The sequence below is a fragment of the Trematomus bernacchii genome, unplaced genomic scaffold, assembly GCF_902827165.1.
Source record: "Trematomus bernacchii unplaced genomic scaffold, fTreBer1.1, whole genome shotgun sequence".
NCBI lineage: Eukaryota > Metazoa > Chordata > Actinopteri > Perciformes > Nototheniidae > Trematomus > Trematomus bernacchii.
The window spans coordinates 4,802,281-4,822,601 of record NW_022988050.1 but is presented as its reverse complement, the minus strand read 5'-3'; the positions used below and the strand labels follow the sequence as shown (position 1 = coordinate 4,822,601).

The 20,321-nt window shown below is 40.0% G+C and overlaps 2 protein-coding genes across 2 annotated transcripts; one reads left to right on the top strand and one right to left on the bottom strand.

Annotated features, from left to right (window-relative positions):
* Positions 1-2,521: 2,521 nt before the first annotated feature.
* Positions 2,522-15,875, top strand: mmp25b (matrix metallopeptidase 25b). The gene is made up of 11 exons (XM_034118892.1): positions 2,522-2,622; positions 2,756-2,844; positions 6,411-6,543; positions 6,671-6,809; positions 8,127-8,431; positions 9,111-9,290; positions 10,346-10,430; positions 10,679-10,761; positions 10,905-11,057; positions 13,509-13,802; positions 14,117-15,875. The coding sequence occupies exons 2-11, from the start codon at positions 2,764-2,766 to the stop codon at positions 14,350-14,352; spliced, it is 1,689 nt and encodes a 562-aa protein (XP_033974783.1). The 5' UTR covers positions 2,522-2,622; positions 2,756-2,763; the 3' UTR covers positions 14,353-15,875.
* A 248-nt stretch (positions 15,876-16,123) lies between these two features.
* ca15b (carbonic anhydrase XVb) lies at positions 16,124-20,048 on the bottom strand. Its single transcript, XM_034118893.1, has 9 exons — positions 19,983-20,048; positions 19,476-19,545; positions 19,342-19,368; positions 19,089-19,259; positions 18,438-18,586; positions 18,255-18,350; positions 17,893-17,971; positions 17,649-17,812; positions 16,124-17,128 (listed from the first exon to the last, which is right to left on the bottom strand). The coding sequence occupies exons 1-9, from the start codon at positions 20,031-20,033 to the stop codon at positions 16,949-16,951; spliced, it is 987 nt and encodes a 328-aa protein (XP_033974784.1). The 5' UTR covers positions 20,034-20,048; the 3' UTR covers positions 16,124-16,948.
* Between the last annotated feature and the right edge of the window lie 273 nt (positions 20,049-20,321).

The window sequence follows — 20,321 nt, the reverse complement described above, 5'->3', positions numbered from 1 at the left end:
ACAGTCATTAGAATAGAATAGAGAGGGATGAAACCCTCTTTAATGGTCACACATGCAGAGCACACAGCACACACAGTGAAATTTGTTCTCTGCTTTTAACCCATCCTAATACCGGGAGTCTAGTACTAGGAGCAGTGGGCAGCTATTGTACAGCGCCCGGGGAGCAATGGGAGTGAGGGGGGAAGAGGGGTGTCCGGTGCCTTGCTCATGGGCACCACGGCAGGGCAGGAGGTGCACTGGGACCTCTCCAAGTAGCAGTCCACACTCCATATTTTAGGTCTGGTCGGGGACTTGAACCGGCGACCCTACAGCTCCCAGTCCAAGCCCCTACTGACTGAGCCACTGCCGGATTACTGGGTTAACGTGTTATTTGTTCAGGATAAAGATATTAGAAAGAATATTAGTTATTATGATTAAAGCTTACAAAAGTACTTTTTATAGGTTTAGAAATGCTGGACACCTGAGAGTCAGTGTGGAGAAGTGAGATTATCCAACACTTAAAACATTACCCATCCCTTTAAAGAGTCAATAGTATATTGGTCAGTGGACGTGGCGGCAGCTGGTCAACCATTAGCAGCGCAGCATTTGTTCTAATGGTATGGCTCACTTGGGCCCTGGAGGATGGACAGAATTTAAAGATGGGAGAAGAGGAAGGGGGGAGGGGGAGAGAAAGATGATACCAGTGGTGCTCTGCAGAGAGAACTGGCATGAACATAATGGGAGTCCAAGATGAGATGTGAGATGCCGGTGCACTCCAGCCTAATGCAGCGTCATCAATTTTCACCAAATGTATTTTAAGTACTTACTGTGGTATAACACAGGAAACATAGTTGAAAACGACATTAATGTCTTGCATGCTTCATACCAAACCAATTGTTTTCAAAAGAGGAGTGATATTTTTGTACACACATTTATTTTCATTCCTACATCGAAAATAAAAATATGTATGCAATTAAATATACATTTTTGCAACGATGACTATTTCAAAAATTATTTTAAAACATGTTTTTATTTTATTTATTTATTTATTATTTATTTAAAGTTAGTTATACATGGAATTCAAACACCAATGTTTGGTACAAGCTAATTTGGGCCTATTATCTTTCCTTGCATCTTCAAAATATACATTTAATATGATTTCATTTTAATATTGTCTGACCTAAGCTTCTTCATGCACAATTATACACATCTAGTATTTTGAAAAATCCTCAAATCCTCTTTTGTTAAAATGATTCTATGCATTTAACCCATCCTATTGACAGAAACTTGTTTGCCATATCTTAACAGATATTCTTGGTATATGAATCATGTCATGTTCTGTACCTCACCTTGCTTTCTTTGTCGGTCCTTTGGTATTTGGGGTGACTGGATCAGGTGGACAGTCTGAGGGCATCTGGTGCTTACAAACGCATGATGATCTGACATGAGTGGTGGACAAGAGGAGAAGGACAAGGAACACATGAGGGACAGAGGGATGCCTGTCAGCCTTCCATCTGTGCACAAACTTATCTCGTGCCCTCATTGGTCATGTGCGCGTTCGTGTGTGTTGGAGGAGGGGCTCTATAAGGAAGTGGCAGATTTTCTCCGGTTGTGTATTTTCAAATTCTAGCGATCTCGAGCCGGTTTCTCAAATGTACCTACCCTGCTACCTTTAACTAATGTTTTCTAGATACCTTTTAGGTTTTCTACTGCATGGTGGGATGAAGTTGGACTATGGTGATTTCAAGTTGTAGGAGATATACAATATATTATTTCTTTCAAAACATTTCTTATACATTTATTTAAAAATCGTGTTTCTTGTCTTGTGTTGTATAATTCATGTTTCTTACAAATATGATAAAGACATTGTAAAAAAACACAGTCAGATTTGATTGTAAATGTTAATTCATTAATAGAGGATTCCTACACTAACCCATCAAGTTTGCATTTGTAGATAGGAATGAGTTGTTAATAAATAAAGAATAAATGCACGGATTATGGTTCAGGTGCTTTGCAGGATAATCATTTAAATAATCTGACTAAAAAGTGTAGCAATGACACCAGGTTTTCATTAGGATTGTGCCAGTCTGATTAAACACAACTTTATTAAGTAAAACAACTCAAAGTGTGTCACAATCTGCCTCTGTCACTCCCTGGCCATCCAGTTATTTTAGCCGGGCCGGCTAAAATGATTGGTCATACTTTTTACAGTATTACGGCTTCCACAGATGACATTTTTTTATGGATTTTTTGTCAAAGCACTTAAGATATTCATTGCTATCGGGATGTTAAGAGCATTCCATGGAATATAACAAAAAGTGTATCTCGAGCCGGTTTCTCAAATGTACCTACCCTACCTTCAAGTTTAACAAAGCCATAGCCTACTGTCACAGTGTAAAAACCATATCATATATTAACCAAATTCTGTCAAAATGTATTTTTATTTGGACATTGAAAAGTATTACAGATGGAGAAGTAAATAATGATCGCATCTTCTCACCTGTACCTGAGGCAACACGCGCCAAACATCTGTATGATGCGCGTGCAGGCGGATATAAGAGCCTCGGATAGCCTCGCGGCTGAGAGAGTTTCTGATCGATGCGCCCTGCCTAGTCCCCGGAGACACTGAGGAGTAGAAACACGGTGAGCTTTGCTTCAGTGCCCACACGCTTTTGTTATGGTTTGGATTTGGATGAAACTGGGTCAGTTATAGAGGAGAAATGTGTCCTCTGTTTACACCAACTTGTTTTGATAATAATGGAGCGTGTTTTCGCAGTGACCGGAATGGAGTTGGGTCTTCTGCTGTGGATTCTGTCGACCCTAACGGGAATCACATCAGCTGTCCTGGAGCAGTACAGAGCAGTGGTGAGTGAATTACACACATTAAACTGTTTTAAAACTTTGTATTTTGAGCGAGGATGATCATTATTGTTTTGGGATTGGAGGTTATATTTACTATCACTATTAGAGGAACATATATATTTCTATAGGCTTGTTTTTTCTCAGGGTAATTATTATGGGTGATTAGTCATTGTTTCACTAGTGAAATCATATAGCTTGTTAAAATGACCTAACCACCTAAAAACGGTTTTAATTGAATAACCTGACCCCCAGCTCGATGAGCGAACTATGGATAAATCAAAGAAAATAAAAGTATCGGAGGAACACAGAGGGTTTAATTCTGCGTGGACAGAGTTATATGCTTTCACAGCAAACGATGCTGGCTTACCGGTATGTTAGATATGTGGAGAGAAGTTGTCAAAGGTGCTGCAGCCTTTACGTATTGGAGGAAAAACACGGAAGAGCTGACGATCTTCAGTCATAATTCAATCAGTTAACTCTTTTTAGGGTGCAGCTATATGTTTTATTTATTTCAAAGTGGGCCCATTTGAATTATATTCATTTTCTTCAAATGTGCAGAGGACTCCCCAAGTGCTGTGTTGATTTATCTTTTAGTAGGCCTGTGTATTTTTTTGAATTCTCCTTATAAGAGTTCTTTGTTTATTATTAGAGGTACACAGTTTTCTATAATGTAATAAATAATAAATGCAAAAAAACTGTAGTTTTTGTCTATGATGTAACAATATATACAACTTTATAAGCTATCAAGCTATCAAATATGTTTTGCGGCTCCAGACAAAAACAATTGGTGGAAAAGGGGACAAAATGGCTATTTTGGTCCAAAAGGTTGCAGACCCCTGATCTAGTAGAACATGGTATTTACTTGAGGAGGACACTTTTTGCAGTGTAAAACCCACTGAAAACAACTGTTGATGAATTGGCCAACACCTTTTCCTTTCAACTGCAACAACGGTAAAAGGGTGGAGGCAAGGCAGGAAGAAGGGCAGGTTTCAAAATCACTTTCACAAGACAGATTACGCTTCCTCTGATAGAGATACATGCTTACAATACAAAATAAATCGCACCAGATTCATCATTTTATTTCACCTGCAGACCGTTCTCATACAACTTGCCTTGTGAAAATTATAGGCTTCCTTTATGCATTCAAGCAACTCCCTCAACAGACAGGGCTATATAATATTAATGAGTAAAAAAAGGCTGACACACTGCTTTGTGCTGGGTCTGATGTATAGGAACAAATATACCTCCATGCAGTGGCGTAACTATCGACGGTGCAGCCGGTGCAACGCACCGGGGCCCAGAGCCAGCAAGGGGCCCATGCAAAAAAAAAGAAAGTTTATATATTTAAAAAATATATTTTTTAAAATATTTTTTTATTGAGGCCCCAATGGCATTGACCGGTTGACGCAGTCTTCAAAGTAACCAAGCAACCTAAATTAATTTGTAATGTGTCTGTCCAATGACCTAGCTCCCTTTCATGTCATGTTATACCTTGCGTGACGAGCGAACCGTTTAATCAACCTGTACTGTACTGTAGCTAGCAGCAGCAAGTTCGGTAGCATTATAAAAAATGTAATAGCTTGCATTTATAATGTACAGCAAACCAAAGCACAAGAGCAGCGCTCAAAAGAGAAAGGACAAGAGAGAACAAGGAGATGTAACAGCTAAATTGACAAAATTAGACCGTTTTTTTTGTCATACATCCAGTGGCGACTGGTCATTAGGGGCAGGTGGGGCACAGCCCCACCTAGTGTCAGCAGAAAGTATTACAAATAATGATTACAAAAAATGCAGAAAATAAATAAAAAAATATATAAAATATATTTTAAGATCATGTTTAATCATCTGATTCGTCTGTACATTGCTGTTTTAGTCTGTGTTCTTCTAATTAGTGTGTCTACAGTCACAGTGTGTGCCTATTGAGCTGTTTAGAGCCATGTGGGACAAAACCTGATCATGCCCCTTCCTCTCGCTGTGAAGTGAACGGTGACTGTAAAAACTACACTGCGCATGCTCAGAGTATTTTCCCATTTAATGTGTGTGGCAAAAAAATAATGACCAGAGGGGCACGGAGCTGCCATCCCCACCATACGTCATCTCACATCATTCAGAGAGCTGATTGGCTGTAAGTACGTGTGCCGCGAAAAGTGTGGTGTGTGTGAAGAGGAGACGAGAGAGGTGCAGTGGCGCGTCCTAAAACCAGGAAGTAAGCACAAAAAAGCAATGAGGTTTCTCCATAGGATTTTAGAAAATAGCTCGAAATAAGATCTGTGGGAAACGTACCTGTAAATGCACGTTTTGTTCAGCCGGATAACATCCACATGTCTACCCTACTTTTATAATTTTTTTATCATAAATCTATCGATTAGATTTATGATAGACTTTTGAAACTACAAGAAGATAAGGAGGACTTTTACAAAAAAGTAATAGAAATGTTTGTCCAGAAGGATAGGCAAATGGACTTCATCTTCAAGTCAAGGTAAGACCGCAATTTTATTGAAAATGGGATCTTACTAAGAGAGAACAATTCAATATTTAAATGATAAAATTACATTTTTTGGGTATCCTTTTGTTGAACTGTCTGTTTAAAATTAATCGAAGCATCAGACAAAAAAAGCTTTTGAAAATAATATTATATTTTGGTTTAGGTCAAAATATAATATTTGTAAACCTGAAGAGTCAGTGCCAGTGCCTCACCAGCCATGAACCTCACTGCACGTCACTGCAGAAGCTTATATATAGACATCTAAGTTTTTTGTGCCCCACCACTTTTGTACATATAAAAACGCCACTGCATACATCGTCCTCGAAATCGAGCACTAACGTTAGCAATGTTGACGTGCAGCGGCAGCCGGAACCAGAGGCTAACGATAGCTCACCTGCCTCACCACCATCATTGCCATCTAGCTCCACAAGTGAAGCTGTATCCGTGGCCGTGGCTGTGCAACCTTCTTCTCCAGCCAGCCAGGAGGAGAGGCTGGATTTGGCTGTGGTCCAACAGTTCCCCCAAGGGCCCCAACCGATAGGGGACTCTATGGCGCTATTGAGACCCCCGACGCCAAGATCAAAAGCTATATTATAGCAACCGGTCTATGTAGGCCTACCGGCCCATTCCCCAGAGACAAATATCAAGGAAACAGGTTTAATCCTCTTCTTAGTTCGCTGTGCCGTTGTCAGGCTGTGGTGGTCTGAGGCCAGGGGAGGCTGTTGTTGATAGCCTATACATGTGGCGCTTCTGAGTGGTTGTGTATGTCCGTGCGTGTGTGAGCGCATCAGCGTGCGCTTATGTTTGGGGCGATGGGGGGGGACCCAAAACAATATTTGCACCGGGGCTAATCACAACCTTGTTACGCCACTGCCTCCATGACATCAGCTTTTGCCAGTTATCTTGAAGTCATGTAGGAAACTAAACTGAGCGATATTGTTGCTCTACTTAGGTGTGGGGTGCATTAACTAAGAAATAATTCACTGCAAACATAAATAACCGTGTTGTTTTCATGCAACATCATCCTGTGCTTCATGAGAAAACACAGATTGCCATTTCCTCTGGTTTCTTGTTTTCTGTGCAGGATTGGTTGAGCAGGTATGGCTACCTTCCTCCTCCGGACCCTCGCACAAGTAGAATGCAGACCAAAGAGGGGCTGGAGAAAGCCATTCGTGTCATGCAGAGATTCGGCGGGCTCCAGGAAACTGGGGTGCTCGGTAACAACGCCTCACCATAAATCTATAAACACAACATATCATGCATATGAGATTTCACAGATGATGTCACATGAGGTCTCAAACTTCCTGTAATCTTGAGTTTCAGCAATATCAACTTCTCTTCCAGACATTGAAACACTTAAACTCATGTCTACGCCTCGATGCTCTCTTCCTGATATCATTGGTAATGAGGACATGCTGAGGAGAAGGAGGAAGAGATACGCGCTGTCAGGCCTTAAGTGGCATAAGACAGACCTCACATGGAGGTGTGTTTCCTGTCATGTTATATTGTGGCTTTACACCATCCCTTTATGAGTCACAGAGCTATGTGTCACACACACAATTGCATCAGAATTATTTTCATATTTAAAAAAAAAAAGGTTACAGCCGTCATTATGGATGCCAAACCAAATTTAAATCATACCAAAAGTTGTTTGGTTTTACAGCCCACAATGTTAGGATTGAAGTTATGTCCGTAGAGGAAGAAAGGCTTTTGAGAAGGTGTAGACTACTGTTTACTGTCTCACAACATTATTGATTGGTTTTTAACATAAAAGGCAAAGATAAATAAAAACGTAAAGAAACACAATGTGATACAAAAGGTCCATACAAAGGATTTATATGCAAGGCTGGGGTTATTCTCTAGTTTACTGTGGTGTCATTATAGTCCATCCCTAAATGCTCTCAGACTTTCCTTCTTCAAGTCAATTGGTTTCTACAGCTGGGCACTTTAATTCAGTCTAAAGTGGAGACTTATTTCAGATGAGTAAAAAGTTTACAGCAACAGGACGTTTTTTGAGGGAGGATTATAAATTAACTACAGTGTTCACGTTAATGAAAACAAAAGTAACATACCACCATGGCTCAAGAGTTCAGCTGACTGATGTGCTGATAGCTGTTTTAGGGTTGTGGCTACAAAGACAGTAGTTTGTTTGTTTTGGTCTTTATATTGGATATGTTTACAGCAAGAGTCATCCAGTGTGCCAGCAGTGTACATACATGTCTGGTTAAACAGCTCAGCGAATACATTCCTGAGTTAAGGCCAAAAACGTGTTTTGTAAAGTCACAGTGACCTTGACTTTTGACCTTGACATTCTTATGAGTTCATCCTCTTGTGTCAAATTTGAAGAAATCCCCTAAGGTGTTGTTGAGATATCGTGTTCAAAAGAATGGGATGGATGTACAGATGGACAACCCGATCAAATAAGATAAACCTTTATTGATCCCATAGGGAAATTCAGGCACAAAAGCAGCAAAAGAAATACGATTGAAACACAAAGACAAAGAGCTAACACAAGGATAACAAGAATTAACTAAATAAAGAATTTTATATAATAAAACAACCACAATATAATCATGGAAACCGTTAACATATATACAGACATCAATCATTATGAAAATTGCCAGACTTGTATTTTTTTACTTTTTGTGAAGCAATAAAAGAATGAAATTGTAACAGCTACAATAAACTTTGAACAGAAATTAAAGGGGCAAAACTAAGATTTCACAAACTATACTAAGTTAAAGTTAAAAAATAACACTCTCCATATTTGCTCCAATACAAAATGTCTTCTGGTCTGCAGTGTCCACAGCTACCCGTCGCCCTCCCGCTCACCCGGCCTGCCGGGACATGTGGTCGACAGCATCCTGACTCGAGCCTTCAAAGCCTGGAGCGACGCGGCCCCCCTGAACTTCCTTCAGCTGCAGAGTGACAGCGGGGGGGCGGCGACTGAAGGGGACATCAGAGTGACTTTTGCCCGCATGCTCCACGACGACGGGTACCCTTTTGACGGGCAGGGTGGCACCCTGGCCCACGCCTTCTTCCCCGGCAGGGATGTAGTGGCGGGTGACACACACTTTGATGATGATGAGATCTGGAGCAATGGAGGTATTTACTGACTGAAATCATGAATGGATTTATGGCTATAGAAGAGCTTTTAGATGACAGTCTGTACACTGATAATGATCTATTGGTTTACATTAGGGGTGTCCAAACTATGGCCCGGGGGCCATTTTGAATCGGCCCTCAGCAAATTCAAAAAAGTATAATGTCATACAGCCCACAAATGAAACTTGTGCTGGTCTTATATTGTACTTATTAAATATATATGTTCAAATATGTTACACAGTATTAATGTGTTAATAAGCCCACTTTTCAAATAAATTCAGTCAATTAAAGTTGGGAACATCTTCTAACAAATCTTAGTTGATAAGAAAAAAGCCCAATAACACATTTTCATAACAAGCTTGAAATATACCCTTCATATTTCCCCTTATTATAAGCAATCTGAGGCTTCTGTTTTAAGGAATGAGCTGCTAACAAAATAATTGAAACCCTCTGGAGAGCTGTGATGGAGGCTGTTTTTTTCTTACCGCATTTTCAAGTATCAAGAATAATTTATTGGATTGATTTTCCCAACTTATAACTGAATTTATGAGGAAATATACCTCCCCTCTAGGTTGTGGCCCAGCCCTTCGTATATTTTTCTGTATGTGGCCCTCGTGAAAAAAGTTTGGAAACCCCTGGTTTACATGAAGGTAATGATGGTTTCTTCACACTTCCTCAGATGACAGCGGCAGCACAGACTTGTTCACGGTCGCAGTGCACGAGTTCGGCCATGCGCTGGGCCTGTCCCACTCGTCCTCTGACCCGTCCATCATGAGGCCGTACTACCAGGGCGCTGTGGGAGACATTTCCAACTTCCAGCTGGCTATGGACGACAAGTTGGCCATCCAGCAGATCTACGGTCAGTGACCAGTTTGACTCACTACAACGTGTGTCTGTAATATTTGTTGAATCCTGCCTACAGTGTGCGCTGATGGTGGTTTCATGTCTGTTTGTATGGGACAATATAAGTGCCAATAGGACAATAAATCACATTTGCATTTTTATTTTTCATTAAGAAAAAAGTTGAAATTTCGGATTGTGTACTGACACTAGTCGTTAGATTTTTTCTCAAAAGTTTGACTTTGATCATGAAATGTTGTTTTAGCTTCATTCTTGACATTTCATCTGTCGTCTCCTGACATTTTTTATTATCCATCTTTGATTTCATTTTCCCTATGCATGACACTAATACATACAGTTTGACTTTGAGTTTGACACATTATTTTGACTTCCCTTTCAAATGTGTTCTCTTATTCCCTGCTCTAATAATGGTTTGTTTTCTGTGAAACATTTGCCAGCACACAAAACAAAGAAAAGCTGAAGCTGATTGTTATTAGTTTTGCAGGTAGTCAGGGGATCTCTAAAGTCAGTATAGGCTTCTAATCTTCTGGCATCATTATATCAAACACATTTAATTGCAACCCTTACTGAGTTCCCTTTGGGGGTTTAATCCGGGAACCAGAATGTTCACTTGATTCAGTGGAATGCTTCCTTTCCATGTAAAAAAGAACATTAATGGTTTGTGGTCATTTCCTCCGAGAATGTAGAAGTGGCCCTGAACGACTTTTTTCTTTAAGTGATGAATGCTTGTATTATAAGTTCAAATTTAAGAAAGATCATAAATGTTGATTTTGCAATGTAGCTTGAAAAGACAGCCCACAAAGGATAGAGAAGTCTATTAAAAACCTCCATCAAGAGGACATAAACTGCCATCTGACAAAACCGTTTATCAGTGTGGTTATGTGTGCAAAGGTGTACTCACAAAAAGCAAGATTTCAACAGTTTCCTTCCGTGCCTAAAAACGAAAGCATCCCGTGTGTGTTTCTTCCCTGGTTTGCTTTACAATTTTTGTGGTGCTGTCGTCAGTCCTTCAGCGACTCTTCAATGTTGTCTTCTGTCACTGTTGTGGTGTAGGTAGGAGTAATGGCGGACCATCAGGAGGTGTTGATCCTGACCGCCCACGCCTGCCCAGTCCATCTCCTCCAAGACCAACACGGCCGTGAGTAAAATCACAGGAAACAATGAAAATTAATGTACAATCATCAAAACAATAAGCACTTGGGCTTTGAATATCCCATCAGTTTACTCGTGGATGATTCCTTAAAAACCAGGGGATGCAGATAAAAGCCTTCTGATCAATCCTCACTGTGTTTGGTCCTATTGCACCCTCTAGTGTATTTTGTTTTAAATCAAACTACATCCTGTGAAATATATTTTGACTGGAGTTTTTGACTTTTTCTGTCCCAGTTCTGACCCCTTATTCAAAGAGCGCTGTGAGGGAGGCTTTGACGCAGTCGCAAATATCAGGGGAGAGGTCTTCTTTTTTAAAGGTAAGAAGAAACAATCACAAATCATGTCTACATTGATGATTCAAGAAACACTTACTCACGGTTGAGAGGTGTTTTAGTTTTGTACATTTAGTGTGTTTGAATATACAGTTACATGTGTTGTGTTTACTCTCTTTCCTGGAAAGGTAACCACTTCTGGAGGACTAAGCGAGACAGGTCTTTGGTGTCCCTCAATCCGGCTCTGATCAGAAACTTCTGGATTGGCCTCCCGCCGGGAACAAACAAGGTGGACGCCGTGTACGAGAGGAAGAGCGACAGCAGCATCATCTTCTTCATTGGTGAGAAACTACTTCTTGTGGTTACGTTTGGCTTTAGTGATTCTAATTTTGGCAATGGTGTTATTGAGTCAGAGTTGTGTACACGGTTGATTATTCCCACGTCTATATTTCCTCTTACGTTGAAGGAAGTGATTTTAAGTGAGGGAAAAATGTTGGCATGATTTGGCAAACAGGAATGTGGCCAAGGGTGTGTGAAGGTATGGATGTTAGCTTCCCTAGAGAAAGTGGCAATTCTCTGCATAATTGGAGTGTGAATGGGTAGTGGTGCACTTCAGCCTCTTGTGGCCTGAATCTGAATTACAACAAAGACTGTTTCATTTTTTGTTTCAAAGATATGAAAAAAGAAACTTAAAATAATAATCCAAAAACAGACTATGTCTGACCTAGAAAATAGAACACCAGATTGTTTTTCTTTCTTGCACCTCGGGACTTCAGATCTTTAATAAACCAATTATATTAAAGGTCACCTATTATGAGAAATCCACTTTTTCACGTCTTTTATACATCAACATGTCCACTTTATGATGTCATAACGTTTTTTTGGCTTGTGTAACCATTAGCCAATCACCAACCAAGGTAACCCCCCCCACCTTATCACCTGAATCTCCTCCTAGAGCACCTGTGTGTTATTTTTAACCAAATATCTCTCAGAGGGGCGTGGGGAGTGGCTCCTTATTTTCATCTAAAGTAACAGACAGAGAATCAGCACTTTTGAAACAGGGCTGAAACAGAGGGGATTATGGGATGCTGCAATGATCTGTTTGGTATTTGGAGCCAAACACTTCAGAGACATGTTTTGTATTTATCTGAGACCTATAATATATTGATGAAAAACAGTATAATAGGGGACCTCTTAAACCAGGGGTCTCCAACCTTTCTTCATCTGAGAGCTACTTTCAAAAAATGAAAGTGGCCAAGAGCTACTTGCATCACATCGCTTACATTTATTCACATAGCCCTCATCAGTTGAATTAAGCTATACTTTTGTACACGTGTGAAATTGCAATACCTAAAGCTTATCAAAAATAAGGTCCAAGAAAACGAAGATTTCTCACATATTATTATGGCCCACATAATAAGTACATCACTGAACATTCACATAAGTGTCCTTAATCACCACCTTACAAGCATTTCACTCTTTTGTTAGTGAGATTAATGGCACTGCATACAGTCCACCATAGAGGTGTATGCTGGACCCACTTAGGTTCACTTAATAGAGTCATTTAAATGTTCATCAGTCGGTCTTGTTCTGTATTTAGATTTCATTCATGTCAGAAAAAGCTGCTTCACAAAGGTATGTAGAACAGAACCAAATAAAGCAGACATTTTCAGTGCTGCTTGGTGAATGTTCTTATAGTTTTCTGGGTCTACAAGGCTCCAGAAATGTTGTGAGTTTTGCTGAGACTTAAGCTGAACATTATTTTGGAGATCTCCACAGGATTGACACTGAACAGTTGTTCAGCCATCTTTTTCTTCTTCGTCTTCGTCTTGACATTAAATTATAAACCATAATAAATCAATTGTATAGGTCTAGCCTCCCTATATCTGTGTGTGAAAATGGTTCCATCCTCAAAAACAAAAAACTAATACTTCTGCAGTCTAGCTGCAGCTTCTAGCTACGGTCTTCTGTTAAAAAAAAGACACACATGACTTGAGTCTGAAAACAGCAGGAGTATTTACAATAGCATTATAAAAACAAAAATAGTGCATGTGGGTGCACACTTACATTCTCTGTCTTACTGTTACATAAATCCCATGAATGTATGAGATTAAGTTAGCTTCATCATATCTCAATCAGTGATTAAGTGAATAATAAAGTTTCTATCGGGTCACTATCAGCCTGTCACTCATTATTTTCAGGGAGGGGGCGGGGTTTGGAGGAACGGAGAGGAGACGGTGATCGCGGAAGCTTTCCTCCTGCCTTCACAAACTTTACACAAGTATTTATCAACTGAAAATAGCAAGAGGACATTCATACTCTGCAATCCAAGACTTGATTAAATCCACCAAAAACCTGACATGACGATAACGAGTGTTTTTCAAAAAACACAAATCCCTCCTTGTGTGTCTCTGAGGCGCAGCGACAGGGCCTGATTCAGAGCGGGTCATTCTGCTGTTAGTTCTGGACTCGTGCTGGTGGAGAAAGCAGACTGCTCCGTGTGTGTTGTCGCTGTGCTGCTGTCACGTCTGTTCCTTGATCTCTGCGTCACCGACCATTTGATATTCGTGTGACAGAAAAAAATCTAAAATAAAAAAACGTTATTGTCCAGCCGCGGCCGAAAAATCAATAAGCAACCTTACTACGCTATAATCGATAATCGAGCGGCGAGCTACTGAAAAGCTGCCCGCGAGCTACCGGTAGCTCGCGATCGACGTGTTGGAGAGCCCTGTCTTAAACACATACCAACCATCTTTTAAAAAAAACTCTCACACTTTCCTCCTTCTATCCAGGACCTCAGTACTGGGTCTTCAGGGACACTCGGGCCCAGATCGGCTACCCGAGGCCCCTCTCCGATTGGGGCATGAAGACTAAGAGCGGGGCGGCGGTGGAGCGGGTGGACGCAGCCTTCGTCTGGGCCCACAACGGCAAGACCTACCTGTTCAGCGACGGGGAGTTTTGGAGGTTTGACGAGAGTCCCAAGGACCAAAAGGGGACCATGCAGCCGGAGCAGGGCTACCCCCGGAACAACAGCCTCTGGGGGGGAGTGCCGCCTCACATGGATGACATCATCAGCTGGGGAGAAGGTAACAGAAGTTCAGAAACATAAATATGTGATGAGTTTCTGGCACCAGTGATACATAAATAAACAAAGCCACAGAGGACTTTTATTAAGGTGCTGGTATGGAAGTTATGAAGTGATAAAACATTAGAAAAGTATCGATCAAAGCGAAAATTAGAAAAGGTTATTAGTTTAATTACAATTAGGCTGAAGATTTTGTTTCTTTAAAGCAGCCTTGCAGTGTTTTTGACCCCTAAAGCTGATTTAGATGCAGGCTGATGCTGTATTTTATTGTCTGATAGAAGAAAGAGATTCACACATACTGCTCCTGCTCTTTAGGAGATGCCTACTTCTTCAAGGACAACCTCTACTGGGTGCTGAAGAAAGGAGGACTGAACCAAGAAGTCGTCATGTCTAAATCTATCGCTGTGGACTGGCTCAAATGTCCAGCTCCGCCTGTAATCCCCACTCCTCGCATCCCAAATGAGTGCAGCTGCGACTTAAAGGGATCCTCATCATTTCTCAGAAGCAGCTGGCTCCTCCTGATCTCTGCTGTATTGATAATTCATTGTTAGAAAATAGATAGCTGAGCTGTCATTTTGTGGATACCAAGTGGCTGCAGGCTGTTTTTGTCCTGCTTCCCTTGTTCCATTCAAGGGAACATAAAGACTCTTTATATCATACACTCACAGTTCATTAAAACCCACTAGCTGGTTTCAGATTACATAAATACCCGCCCTATGTTGAATAACCTATTCCGTAGAGCCCTGTGAATTCTTTTTTATATCAATAAATAAAAATGTTTCTGGGGTACCTAAAGCCAATCAATGACATTGGTGGTTCATATTTGATATGAATTTGCTGCTTGTGGAACCACGATTTATCCTAAAGGAGTTATATTAGGGTTGGTTTGCATTTCTAAGGCCCAATAAAGAAGGCTTCTAGCTTTTTATAGTGAATTTTGAGGTGTCTATGTATACAATAATTTGAGGGAAACAGCAAGTCTACCCTCACAATCTCCATTTATTGATTGTAAATATATCTAGTTTGCATAAGAAACACTTAAGTGTTATTTTGTAAATGAAAGCTTATAACCAAAATCTATTTAAACAGTGGTGCAGTTAATCCAGTAAACAGAAAAATACTGTTACATTATTTTTTTAGCAGGAACAAGTAAAGAATGTTGGCTTTAAAACATTGACCACAGTAATCTTGAAAGACCTAATAATGCGGTTTCAGCACATTCCCATCGTCCGGTAGATCAAATGTTTTGTTTTCTTTTGAGTCCTTCTCCGTCTTCTCTTCTAGCATAAGACCCGAGTTATTTTAAATACTCGACCTCTTAGGAACATAAAGCTGACCCATGACAATACATTTAGCCTCCTCCCTCCATCCTGCTATAGAACTTCACCCCCTCCTTTTCGATGAGAAAGTATTCAATTACATGGAGCCTATATAGGACAAAGCATCGAAATTTAACACAGAAACTCCCTTAAGCTTTACTCATCCACCCCGTGTTTGGGCAGTAAAACAGGCCACACAAACAGACTGAAAATTACTTTTTTTTTAATCTTGTGCATATACTGTACATGGAGACATTTGAGCTGATAGTAGGCTTGGCTATGTTATTGCAACAGTTCTGCAAACAGATGTGGTCTCAAAAGCACTCTCTGCTATAATATTTTATAGTGACTGTTCAAAGCAGAGTGAACATTAATCAGTCAGTGGGGGAATTAAGGTTCCTGAAATGACAGATGTCATTAAAAAAAAAAACTACAAAATGACTGCAAGGAAGTCGCTTTTAAACAATCATACATCAAAAGGTTTTGTCAAACTTTAGTTATTTTTGCACCGATTTAATTACTATAATGTAAAATAAATAATTGATGTTTAATCTTGTAAATGTTTATAAAAATCTGCAGACATGTGCCATTCATTTGAGATGAAGATAACACTTTGCAGTAAATTAATTTAATCTTCAGGTTTTTGTTGCGAGTATTGGCATTTCAATTGAAGGTGGGCCAGATGTAGTTGCTGTAATGGCATGTACTGTAGCGACTGTATCTGCAGGTGTGTGTAATAAATTTAAAAAAAAAGATTTATTAGTTTGCGTCTTTGTAAATGATTTAGTCTGTTAGGTATGTGACATTCCTGACATTCCTGACTCATGGTAACTGAAGCATGCTGATCGTTCCCCAGTGACAGCCCCATGCATCAACTTTGAAAGAAGATGGAAAACAATAGAAGGTGTTTCCAATAAAGATAACAGATAGCTTGACAAGACAACTATCACCCGATGTTACAGTAGCACCAAATCTAAGAGTAATGTGATAACCACACAAGAACTTCACTTAAAACCTTTATTTATTTTTTAAATATGACAAATTCTTGCTTCAACAGGATACTCAAGCGCTTACTTCACATAGACATTAAACCGTGTACACTGCTTACTTCAAAGACCTTCATAATCTCCCTTAACAAGGAATGCAATATATTTACACTATTTACAACATGTCTTAATCTTTACTTTGAGGCATATCAATGTTTATCAAGGAAGTTTACAGAGGAGAATTATTATTTCCTTGTAATAAGAGTAGCTGTAAGTGGCTCAGGTCTTGATAATGTAACTAGTGAAGCAATGTGACGTTAGTGTGAGGTATGAAGTAACGGTGTACTTTAATAGGGCTTTCATGTTTGTTAAACTTTAAAAGGATAACACTCAAAAGACAGCTCTGAAGTTTCTTGCTAAAGTTGAGTCCAAGTGCAACAACTGGGATGGTTTTCCCAACATTCATTTAAACCATTTTGATGTACATTTGTCCCACAAAGTAAAAACTAGGTTACAAAAAATATCATTTAAATTTGAAAACAGCTAACCGTTTTGTCACATGTGCAAGTAGTGCAACACAGAGCTAAACAATGTAAGGTATACAATGGTGATACATATGAATGATTTGAATGATGCCTAAATCCTAATCACACTCAAAGGAAGCAGAACCAGTTTCATTTTTGAGTGTTCAGCTTTGCAACATCTCCTATGCTGACAGTATCTGGCCTGATGAGGACAACATGAAAGCAAAACAGGTTACAAAATAAGCTATTACAACAATCTCAAGTAAGAAATCATGCAAACAGGTTTACGATCAAACCATTGAGTGCTGAGACACAGCCTTAAATGGCTCTACCCCTCCCCAGAACAAGACTCAGGGCCATTAGCCCCAGAGAGTATCCGGAGGTGGAGCAGGAGGACTGGGTTGTGACAGATTGCGCTGGCTGGACGCTTCTGAAGACTTTGACCATAAGCTCTGATGAGTTACCAGCGATGCGTACGGTTGTGCTGAACCTGTCAATCTGGAAACAAGACATTAAGTAAGTAAGCTGCAGGAAGCATTGTCGGAGTCTTAGTTTATCTTACAAGACAAACTGTAGAAAAGTCTTGATGGATCAAAATAAATGGGGACTGAATTTAACGGGATAACGTTATCAAAATAACCATTTGCCAACTCTCACAAAACTCATGCAGTGTAACCCAATTGTCATTCATCCAGTTGTATGCTCACAAATTCCTACATACAGTATACGTTTCGGCAAAATATTACTGGATCCACAGGAGAGTACCAAAAAGCATGTGTTGGGAATCAGTCAACATAGGACCTAATAAATTAGACTTATCACAATGCACGAGTTGTAAGAGATTGTGTAATATGATGTTTTGATTTACTTTATGTTATCCATGTTAAAAGAGCTGTGTTTAACCCAATTCTTCAAGACTGCCTTTTCAGGAATACAAGATAACATTGAGTCCTTGATTTACAAATGATTGCTTTGTGGGCGAAGTATTTGTTTAATGACACAAGAAGAAATAACTTACCACATCTTTGCTGACTTTGATAGTGTCCTTAAACACAGTCCAAACCACGGCTTCATTGCAGGCGGGCGTGGTCAAGGAGCCGAGGTAGCGGTAGTATTTGGTGCGATCCACCCCTTCCAGGAGATCATCCAGTGAAATTCCAGATGCCACTGCCATGCTGCTTCCTGAGGGGCAGAAACAAGACCATGAAGGGACTGTAGAAGAAGCATTTCATTCAAAAGTCAAATGTCAAACATTTCCTTACCACTGTTTTCGATGTCCGACAGGTAGGAGCTCAACAAGTTCCATTTGGCAGGTTGCCCAGTTGCATCACCTGACATTTCCTGAGAAAAAATTGACACAATATTTAATTTCCAGCTTGGTTGAGGAACATCATGGGAGGGTAACGGCTGAATAGGTCAACAGTGATGTGACAAATTAAAAGGTAAGGACATTATTACGTGATGCGGTCCAACAGTTGCATCGAACAGGATGCAAAGAGTTTTGTTTTTTTAAAACGCAACATTTGCCTTTTTTAAAAACTTGCCAAGTTGCAGAAGTGGCTTAAACACAGAGCACTGACTTTTCTGACTGGCATTACAAAAATGTGAATGAATCTTTCCTCACCTCAATGAAGAATCCAAGAGCAGCAAGTCCTGTTGAGTCTTTCACAGCTAGATCTGTGTTACCATTATAGGTTGCTTTGCTGTTGACAATGTGTAACTGGGAGAGAGAGAGAAATAATTTAATGTGACTTTAACGGAACATTTCTAACTGATAGCTTATCACAAAACAAAGACTGTGCATTACCTCCATGGGATATCTTTTGCCGTTCACACAGTGCTCAGAGCCGGGGACAGAGGAGCCATTTCCCCAGTGCAAGTGGAACTGCAGGCTGTCGTAGGGATCGGACAGACCCCCTCCGGAAATCTTAATCCCGCTGGCGAGGGTGACTTTGACTGGTGGAGGGGGGAAAAAACAGCAGAATGGACACAAAAAAAAAAACATAATGAATACAGATGAAAAATAGCCTCTTGGCCAACTCTGGCACATTTACAGAAATGTTGATTAATGTGCACTGTCCCTGTTAAATACATGAATAGAAGTTAGAACATTCTAAAAAGCAATTCTATACATATCTTCAGTAGAAAATACATTTATCACAAAGAATACATGTTCTTGATAAGTTAGAATGTTTAATAAAAGACCAATATACTACAGCAAAATAAATAAATATTACAGTAGCTATGTGTAGGATAGAAATAGGACATCATAGCCTACAATTAAAGCATGATAACTAGCGTTAAGAATCCTGGCTGCATCTCTTTCCGTCACACCTCCACAGAAGGAAGGCAGACTCGGATTTTTCCATTACATTTGAACCAGCGCGCCATCCCTTACTCTAGCAAATATAATTAATGCATCCACCCCACTTAAGTGTTTTACGCTCCCTCACTCCACCTGTCTTTCCAGTGTTTTTGATCTTCTTCAGGGCGGAGTTGCTGTTGTAGTTGGTGAAGGTGAATGCAGTCAGGTTGGAGTCAGCTGTGGCAGATGCTGAGACGATGTTAATGGGTGACTGTCGACTCCCAGCGCAATAAGAAGGAAAGAGGGTGGGCCAGTTTGTGTCACCTACAAACAGGAACGAGATGTTTAGTAGCTGAAGTGAAGATGGTGTTGTGTTCAAGTGGGGATAAAAAGTGAGATTACTTACTGCAACTTTCATTATGGTAACACCAGCCTGTAGGGGGGAAAATCAAATCCAAATCATGTCAAGCAATCTAAGCAAGGACTCAAGGTTTATCCAAAAAAGTCGATAAAGATTCAATAATAAAAAAGGTTAAAAACCTGCATCTGTGGCACAGTGGACGCTGGGGACGAGGACGCATACAGCAGCGAGGGATAAAAGCCAGTTCATCTGGGGGGGAAACAACGTGAAATACCCGAGGATAAAACGCACATAAAGTCATGCAAATATCAGAATTAGTTCATACAAAACAGCTTTATTTATAAAGCACTTTAAAACCTCCAGACCAAGGTGCTGTACAGTGAAATAAAACAAACTAAAATCACACAGCTCAGATCATTTTAGTGGGTTCCAAATGGATACACCAAGCTTAAAGCTACACTCGAATTAAACTTTGTAATTGTTCTAAATAAAAAAATACTACAAAATTCGCCAATTACGTACACTTTTTTCAATATTATATATTTTTTAAATGACTTCTGATGCAGCATTCAAAAGAAATACTGCTAACACAACTTGAGACCCTGAATTTCGCAAGTTTTTGCAAAGTTACGTTTTTTTTTTGTCCGCAGCTGAATCGAGTTGACCGGATCAGCAGGGTGTCTTACCTTCACGCAGCTTCTCTTCTTCTCTGAGTGCAAACTGCGGAGGGCTGTCATCGTCCCGCTTTTATTCGCTCAGCCGTCCAGGTGCCACCCCTCTGTGACAGCTGAGAGGAGCAGGTGGAGGTAGTACCATTACCTTAGTGAAAGTATGACTACGGCCTTAAAACTCTCCACAACCAGTTATAGTTCTGAATTTATATCATAAATATTACTTCAGTAGAAATATGGAAGTTCTGCCACTAAAATGTGGGATATCAAGAAAGGCTTTCCCCCTAGAATTTTACAATATTATATTTTTTATTACCAAAAACTTAATGTCATATTATAATGCTGCAGTTTGTC